Source organism: Eumetopias jubatus, unplaced genomic scaffold (assembly GCF_037043125.1).
Source record: "Eumetopias jubatus isolate StellerSeaLion01/CBP00866 unplaced genomic scaffold, mEumJub1_p1.0 scaffold_1, whole genome shotgun sequence".
Taxonomy (NCBI): domain Eukaryota; kingdom Metazoa; phylum Chordata; class Mammalia; order Carnivora; family Otariidae; genus Eumetopias; species Eumetopias jubatus.
The window spans coordinates 69,692,401-69,700,882 of NW_028274807.1; the positions used below are offsets into that span (position 1 = coordinate 69,692,401).

The following is an 8,482-nucleotide window of genomic DNA, read 5'->3' on the forward strand; positions in this document are numbered from 1 at the left end:
TGAGGGCATTATGTTAAATGAAATAAGTTAGACACAGACAAGCATATACTGTATGGTCTCACTTACAGTGGAATCTAAACAAAACAAAACAAAATAAAAACAAACTCATAGATACAGAGACAGATCCCTGGTTGCCAGAGAGGAAGTGTGGGGTGGAGTGTTGGGCTATGAACTAGGTGAAAGTGATCAAAAGGTACAAGCTTCCAGTTACAAAGTAAGTCCTGGGGATGTAGTGCACAGCATGGTGACTATAATTAATGATACTATATTGTGTATTTTTAAGTTGCTTAGAGAGAAATCTTGGAAGTTCTCATCGCAATAAAAAAAAAAATACTGTAACTACTGGGGTGCGCCTCAGCTCACTTGGTTAGGTGACCGACTCTTGATTTCAGCTCTGGTTGGGATGTCAGGGTGGTGATATTGAGCCTTGAGTGGGACTTCACGCAGGGAGCCTACTTGAAATTCTCTCCCTCTCCCTCTGCCCCTGCCTTTGCATGCCTGGTGCTGGTGCACTCTTGCACAGGCACGCGTGCTCTTTCACTCTCTCGTGCGCTCTCTCTCTAAAATAAATAAATGAATAAATCCTTAAAAAATATATTGTAACTATATACAGTGATGGATGTTCACTAGATGTACTGTGATCATTTCCAAAACACACGCAAATATGGAATCATTATGTTGTAGGCGTGAAAATATAAGTTACATGTCAAGTATATCTCAATTAAAAAGATTCTGGATGGTTATATAGCTCTCTACATATCAAAAACAAAAACAAAACTACCATTGCTTCTCCAGCACTCTCTTCCTATTCCTTAAATTTTTTCTTCGTATTAATAAAAATTAACAAATGTAGAATTTCTCAACAAGACAGAGCTTGTAAATGGCCTGACCAACTCAAACGGAAACATCTTCAGGCTCACTGGTCTAGAGTATGAGAGGAAGGAGCATCTGCACCTTTGCCCCCGTATTCCAATTACTTATGTGTATCTCCCCTTCTAAGTCACAAACTGAGGCAAGCATCTTCTTATGCAATGATTCCATTCAGTCCCTTGACAAATGTTTTGAGCACCTAGCATTTGCTAGTCTCTGGAGAGAGCTGAGTTAAGCAGTTCTTGCCCTCGGTCCAGCAGAGCAGGCAGGCCTGTAAACAAATTACAACGCGGGCAAAAACACGAGTACAGAAAAATTAAATCAGAGGAGGGATTAACTCTAGGGATGCTGGAGGAACTTCAGGGATACATTTATGTATTCTCCAAAAGGTCTTCAATAAATAACCTGTTGAATGGACGAATGAGTGAATGAGTGAATGAATGAATGAATGAATGAAAATCTTGCTAATGAAAGAGGAGATCCCGGGTCCAACTGAGAGGCTGCTTCTGGAAGTCAGTGGGTAACTTCACCTTTCAACAACTGCACAAATGCAGACTCCAGCATACTTACCCCCACCTGAGGAAATCACCCTGAAGAAAGTGCCGTACCTGTACTGCCAGCCTTTCGCACCGCCACCGCGGCCGCCGCCGCCGCCACCGCCGCCGCCGCCGCCGCCGCCGACTCCACCCCCACAGCTGCTGTTGCCGCTGCTCTTGTTCGGGGTCACCGCGGCGGCCAGGCCCTCCAGCTTGCCTTCGCTCTCAGACACTTTCATCGTTGACACTGGTTCACCCCCCTGCATCTTAATGCCAAAGTCCATTTGCCCTTCTTGCGCGGGAGAGAACTCCGCAGAGTAGTTTTGAAGGTGATTAATTCTTAAGATTTGATCGGAAGGTGATTCCGGTTACTGAATCAGGCCGCGGCTGGAGTGGGAATCATCAAATGGTCCAGGGAAGGAACACAAGCATTCCTACCGAAGGCAAACTTTTAAGAGGGCAGGGGTAGCAATGAGCACGGGTATCCTTTAAATATATATCTCCTTCCCGGCAAAAGCGAGGAGGAAAAAAGCTCACCCTGCCAGAGGGTTTGGTGGCATACTCAAAAGAGAAGCTGGAGCGGCGCGGGGAGGGCGCGGACTCTAGCCAAGACGGCTGGGCGAAGGACGGAGGACCACGGAGCGCGACCCGAGGCCTGACCTCTGAGCTGACGACCTGACCCACCGCGCTCCCTCTTCTCCTCCAGCGGGTCCTCTGAGGGAGGGTTCCGTCCAGCCCGCTCGACGGTTCCCGCCGCAGCCCCCGACACAGAGCTGCGGCCGCCCGCGCGCAGCCCAGGAGGAGGGACGGGGAAGGAGGCCGCCGGGGGCGGGACGCCGGCTCCCAGGGCCGTCTCTCGTTCGGCCCGTGGCGAGCCTCTCGGAGCGACTTCCTCCAACCCCCCCGGCCCTGGGACCTCGACTGGGCTCCCAGGGGCCGGCGAGCCTCTCGCCCTCTCTCCAGCCCCAAACGCGAATGCCACAGCTGCGGCCGCCGCCCCACCCACAGCCCCACAGCGGGTCACCCACCCGCCCGCTCTTTCCCCGCCTTCCCTTCCGGAGTAGCGTGAGCTCACTTCCCCCAGAGCAGAAGCGCCTGGCGCCATGTTGGCGCAGGGCACGCGGCCCTGAAGGGGGCGGAGCCTCGGGGTATCCCCGCCGGGGCGGTTGACCCGGAAGAAGGGAAAGGACTGAGGGAGAAGGAGGTGGGACAGCCAAGGAGCAAGAAACCAAGAAGTGGTCCGATGTTATGCCCTTGCGAAATGTGACTTCCAGCCTTCCTCACCAGGTCCTGTCCATCCATTTGAGGGCCCATTCCAGGCATTTTAGAAAGCAGACTTAGAAAAATAATGTCATTTCTCTAAGAAATTACAAAAAACCTCTTCATTTTAGTAATTTTGGAAAAAATGCATGACAATGGAATAGGGCAAATCAGTGCGGAAATTAGAGCTCTCAAAATCAACTCCTGCTGACCCCAGACAACTCTTTCACACTCTTTAGACTTTGGTTTGGGATCTGTAAAGTAGGAGTAGTTGACAGGTGATTTTTTTTACGTCCCATCTAATTGTAAATTCTAGTTTCTCTAGTTTCTAACAACATGACTTATGAGCTGAATGTATACAATATGCAAAACACTATGGAAAATGCAAAGAAGTATTACTCAAAAGTAAAGTAGTAAAATAAATGCAGATATATATAGAGATTGATAATTAAAGCTATGAAGAAAATTATAGGAGATGATACAAGAAATAAGTGGGATGGGAATCTACTTTACAAGAAAAGTTGAGAAAAGTCATCTATGAGGAGATGATATTTAAGGTGAGAAATGAAGAAAGATGAGGAAACTAAGGGAAAACTAAGCTTTATTTATTCTGAGAAATGAGAAACCTGGCAGCCTGGTGAGCAAGAGAGAAAGTGGCATAAAATGAGAGTGAAGGAGTAGGCAGAGAAATTTGGATTTTATTGTAAGTGCAATGGAAAGTTATTAAAAGTTTTAATCAGAGAAGGAGTATGATCTGATCTATGTTTTTAAAAGATCTTTCTAGTCGTTTCAACAAATAGTGCTGGGTCATTCTATATAAAGAAGGAAACTGGATCCCTACCTCAATCATACACAAAAATTAATTCAAAATAGATCAAAGACATGTATACATTAATATGTAAAAGACACTTATAACTCATTAATAGAAAGATAAATAACCCTATTTTTAAAAAATGGGCAAAGGAGCTGAATAGACATTTCTTCAAAGATGATATACCAAAAGTCAGGGTGCCTGGGCGGCTCAGTCGGTTAAGCATCTGCCTTCAGCTCAGGGTCCTGGGATCAAGCCCCACATTGGGCTCCCTGCTCCTCTGTGTCTCCCTCTCTCGCTCCCCCAGTTTGTACTCTCTCTCTCTGTCAAATAAATAAATAAAATCTTAAAAAAAAAGATGATATACCAAAAGTTAGTAAATACATTGAGAGATTCTCAACATTATTATTCATCAAGGAAACACAGATCAAAACCACAATGAGATGGTTCTTTGTAACCATTAGGATGGCTGTAATAAAAAAGATAGATAATAACCAATGTTGATGAGGGATGTGAAGAAACTAGGCCCCTCACACACTCCTGGTGGAAATGTAAAATGTGATATGTCCATACAATTGAATATTATTTGGTCATAAAATGGAATGAAGTGCTGATGCATGCTTCAACAAAGATAGACTTTGAAAGCATTACACTAAGTGTCAGAAGCAAGACACAAAAAATCACATATTCTGTGATTCCATTTACATGAAGTGTCCAGAATCAGCAAATCCACAGAGGCAGAAAGTAGATTAGTGGTTGCCACGGGCTGGGAGGAAGGAGGAATGGGAAATGACTGCTAACAATACCTATTAGCAGGTATTAGGTATTTTCAAGGCATAATTAAAATGTTTTAAAATTAGACACTTTCGGGCGCCTGGCTGGCTTAGTCAGTAGAGCATGCAACTTTTGATCTCAGGGTTGTGAGTTCCAGCTCCATGCTGGGTGCAGAGATTACTTAAAAATAAATCTTTAAGGGGCACCTGGGTGGCTCAGTCAGTTAAGCGTCTGCCTTAGGCTCAGGTCAGGAACCCAGGGTCCTCAGATTGAGCCCCACATTGGGCTCCCTGTTTGGCAGGGATCCTGCTCCTCCCTCCCTCTGCTAGCTCTTTTTCTCTATATCTCTCAAATAAAATAAATAAAATATTTAAAAGTAAATAAAATAAAATAAAACCTTTAAAAAACAAGACACTTGCAACGGTTGCATAATCTTGTGAATATACTAAAATCCATTTATTTATTTTTTTAAAGATTTTATTTATTTATTTGAGAGAGAGAGAATGAGAGACAGAGAGCACGAGAGGGAAGAGGGTCAGAGGGAGAAGCAGACTCCCTGCTGAGCAGGGAGCCCGACATAGGACTCCATCCTGGGACTCGATCCTGGGACTCGATCCTGGGACTCCAGGATCATGACCCGAGCCGAAGGCAGTCACTTAACCAACTGAGCCACCCAGGCGCCCCTATACTAAAATCCATTTAATTATATACTTTAAGTGGGTGAATTCAGGGTGCATGAATTATATCAAAATGAAGTTATTATTTTAAAAAAAAACAAATTCCCTAGTTACCATGTAGAAGATTGATTTTAATGGGAGAAAAAGAGGAAGCAGGGGACTTGTTAGGAGACTTCATAGAAAATAAAGTGAGAAATGATAATGGCTTGGACTAGGGTGATGACAGTGGGGATAGGGAAGTAAATGGATCCAAACTGTATGGGTGTGTGATGGCTATAGCACTGAAAGTCAATTGAATTTGAAACAGCATAGTAATATTCTTACAGACCTCTCCAATGCCAGTCTGTTCTTCACAACTCCGACCGTGCCCTTTTGAAACTTGGAACCCTCCACAGACCTTTATTTTTGGAATAAATTCCAAACTCCTTTGTCCAAGAAAAAATGGTATTGCAATAGCTACAGAACTTAAAGTAGAAGTTCACTTCTTTGAAAGCCTTCAAAGAAGGATATGTTCATCTCTATGAAGAGTTTATTGTGCATTCCTCAGTGTTCTACCTGTATGATGGATAAGTGCATCCTTCCACGTGGAAAGAAGCTGCATAGCATAGTGGTCAAGAACATTTTATTAACATTCAGTTTAAAAAGCTTTACATGCAGGGGTACCTGGGTGGCTCGTTGGTTAAGCATCCGACTCTTGATTTTTGACTCAGGTCACGATCTCAGGGTTATGAGATCAAGCCCCATGTTGGAGCCTGTTTAAGATTCTCTCTCTCGCTCTCCCTTTGCCCACCCCCTCGTGTGCACTCTTTCTTTTTCTTAAAATAAAAAAGCTTTACACCCATGGTATGCCAGGATATAGGACTTTTTAAAGAAGTTTCCCTTTAAGGTTTGTTCCTTGGTTTAGAAGTTGTAGGGCTTTGGTATTTTTTGTTGTTGTTGTTAAGCATTTTCAGAGTTCATGATTTGGGTTCAGAACCAGTAATATTGTGCCATTTTCTTCTTTCTCACAAAGATAGTTTTTGATATGTGTCAGACTGACAAGAACTCGATACTAATTCCACTGCATATGATGTTGGGCAAATTACCCGAGTTCATTGTACCTGTTTCCTTACCTGTAGAATGGCAGTAATAATGACATCTCTGCTATGGATTGAATTGTGTTCCCCTAAAGTTTGTATATTTAATTCCTAATCCCCAATGTGATGGCATTTGGAGATGGGGCCTTTGGGAGATAATTAGGTTTCGACAGGCTCCATGATGAAATTAGTGCCCTTATAATAAGAGACATCATGCAGCTCACATCCTCCCTCTCCCTCTCTTTCTCTCTACCATGTAAGGACACAGGGAGAAGGAGACTGTCCACAAGCCAGGAAGAGAGTTCTCAAGAGAACTCAACCATGCCGGCACCTTGATCTTGGACTTCTAGCCTCCAGGACTGTGAGAAAATTAATTCCTGTTGTTTAAGCCACCCAGTCTATGGTATTTTGTTATGGCAGCCAAAGCTCAGACAATCTCTCTTTCGAGTTATTGTCAGCATTAAACGAAATGACACATATAAAGCACTTAGACCCACGTCTGACACATGACGTGGCAAGTGCTTGGCAACTGTTATCCGTTGTTATTAGAAGAATAGGGTTCACCTGCCAAGTAAAACGAATGCTTTTGTTGAAAGGTGAGAGCACTTTTCTCTGGACAACTCTGAAGACACACCAACCAGCATATTGCTGAAGACATCGTCCAACCTATTTCTGTGGAAGAATGCCAGTTGTGTCTCCCCAGTGAAATAGAGTTCCCTAGAGGTACCCTGATCAAAAGAGACCTGTCAGGGTGTGTAAATATAGAGCCCCAGGAGCAGTAGCTGGAGTTGCCAGCATGCGGGTGTCCATGAGAAAATGCAGGAGCATAGGGTAATCCCATTCCAGTGGCATCTCACAGAGGCCTTCCCTGATCACTCACTCTGGGCACAGGAGCCGCCCCTCGCCCCTCCCCACTACTCTTGATCCTGTCACTCTGCTTAGCGAGTGAGTAGAGCATGCAAACGCACTTTGCTGTGCGTTTTCTGTCTCCTCACTGGAGTGGAAGCTGCGTAAGGAAAGCCTTCATTCTTTGTGCCCACTCCTGTATCCCCACTACTTGAACGCTCCCTGATACGTTCGTCGAAGGAGTGAAGGAATTTACTACAGTGGCCAATCACATGACCTTTGGCATCAGCCTTCAAACCTTAGCTCTGTGCCACGTGGTGTGTTTGACTGTGGGCAAGTTACCTTGGTGAGTCTCAGTTTTCTCAACTGTAAAATAGAAATAGGATGAAATAAGAAAATACGTAGAAAGTTTTTAGCACAGGGCTGGCATCTAGTCAGTGCTGAACTGGCTATTTTCATTTTCTTGTTCTAACCCTGACCTGGGGGGGAGGGAGGGGTGATTTGTTCCCCTGAAGCACAAGAGACCGGCTTTCTCTGTGAGCCTGCCCCTATGGACAGGCCACAAAGAAACTGGGAGCAGGGCAGCAGGGAGCAGGGGAGTGGGAAGCAGTCCCGATCCCACTATCTGATCCCACGAGAGAGGCACTCTGAGAATAAGGAGGCAAACCCACCACTAAAACAAACCAACCAACCAAAAGGCAGGGGTTGGAGAGGAGGAAGGAAAAGGAAGAATTCTGGGAGGACAAAATATTCACAGTCACAACAGATGTTACTACTACTGTGGTGAAACAGAGTTTCAGTTAAGCAGCTTCCCGCTCAGGCACAAATCCTTTAGCGATTTCCCACTTCAGTGGGGGTGACCCTGCTAAGGGGTCCCAGAGAGCAAGCATTTTGCTGGACACACTTCCCTGCCCGGCTCAACGCTTGTAGTGGGAGTAAAAGAAACAGACATACTCAGTACTTTTGTTTGAGAGCAAGAGGGAAGGGTGGGGAGGAGAGAATGGAGTAGCTGCTGTGCTCACATTTTGATAAAATGACATTTTTTTCTCCCATTCTTTGCATCTCTCCCCTGAATCCCTATTGAGCCTACAAGTTTTTCACTTAAATACCCAGCAGACAGCAAAATTAGCTCTTAAAACTGTATGATAAAATGAGAACACATGTTCCCTCAATGTGACATGTTCATCTTGTCCATTTTTAGACTCCTTTGGCTAGTGCAGGTAGTCTTTTGCTGACAGAAGCCCAGAAAAATGCAGAGTCCACCGGAGTCACATACCCTTCCCATCACCAAGTGGTGAGTGCCATAGGAAAGGAGAGAAAGAAAAGCCAACGAATGCTCTAGCACGAAGTCACCTGGGTGTGAATTCTGGGGAGCACTCATGTGGGTCAGCATACAAATTTATTGTTCCCATCAAATGAATCAGTTGACAGGAAAACAGTGATTTACTTGACAGGGCATACACCAAATGTCTCTTTCGTAAAAACCATCCCATCACCAAAAGAAAGGAAAAACGAGGGTGGCACTTTTTAATTTGTGCTCCACACAATATTGCAGGATATTAATCAGGGTTACAAGATTTAAAATTTTCTTCCTGCGATTAGACACGTTTGAAAAACACTGATTTTTTTTTT

At 44.6% G+C, this 8,482-nt stretch overlaps 1 protein-coding gene across 2 annotated transcripts in view; it reads right to left on the reverse strand.

Moving 5' to 3' along the window:
* The window catches only part of OSBPL11 (oxysterol binding protein like 11), a 94,810-nt gene extending 92,390 nt beyond the window's left edge, over window positions 1-2,420 (reverse strand). For both annotated transcript variants that reach the window (XM_028091314.2, XM_028091313.2), the window contains exon 1: window positions 1,479-2,420. In XM_028091314.2, the coding sequence (XP_027947115.1) occupies window positions 1,479-1,690 (212 nt within the window). In that variant the 5' untranslated portion in view covers window positions 1,691-2,420. The remainder of the gene's footprint in view (window positions 1-1,478) is intronic.
* Between the last annotated feature and the right edge of the window lie 6,062 nt (window positions 2,421-8,482).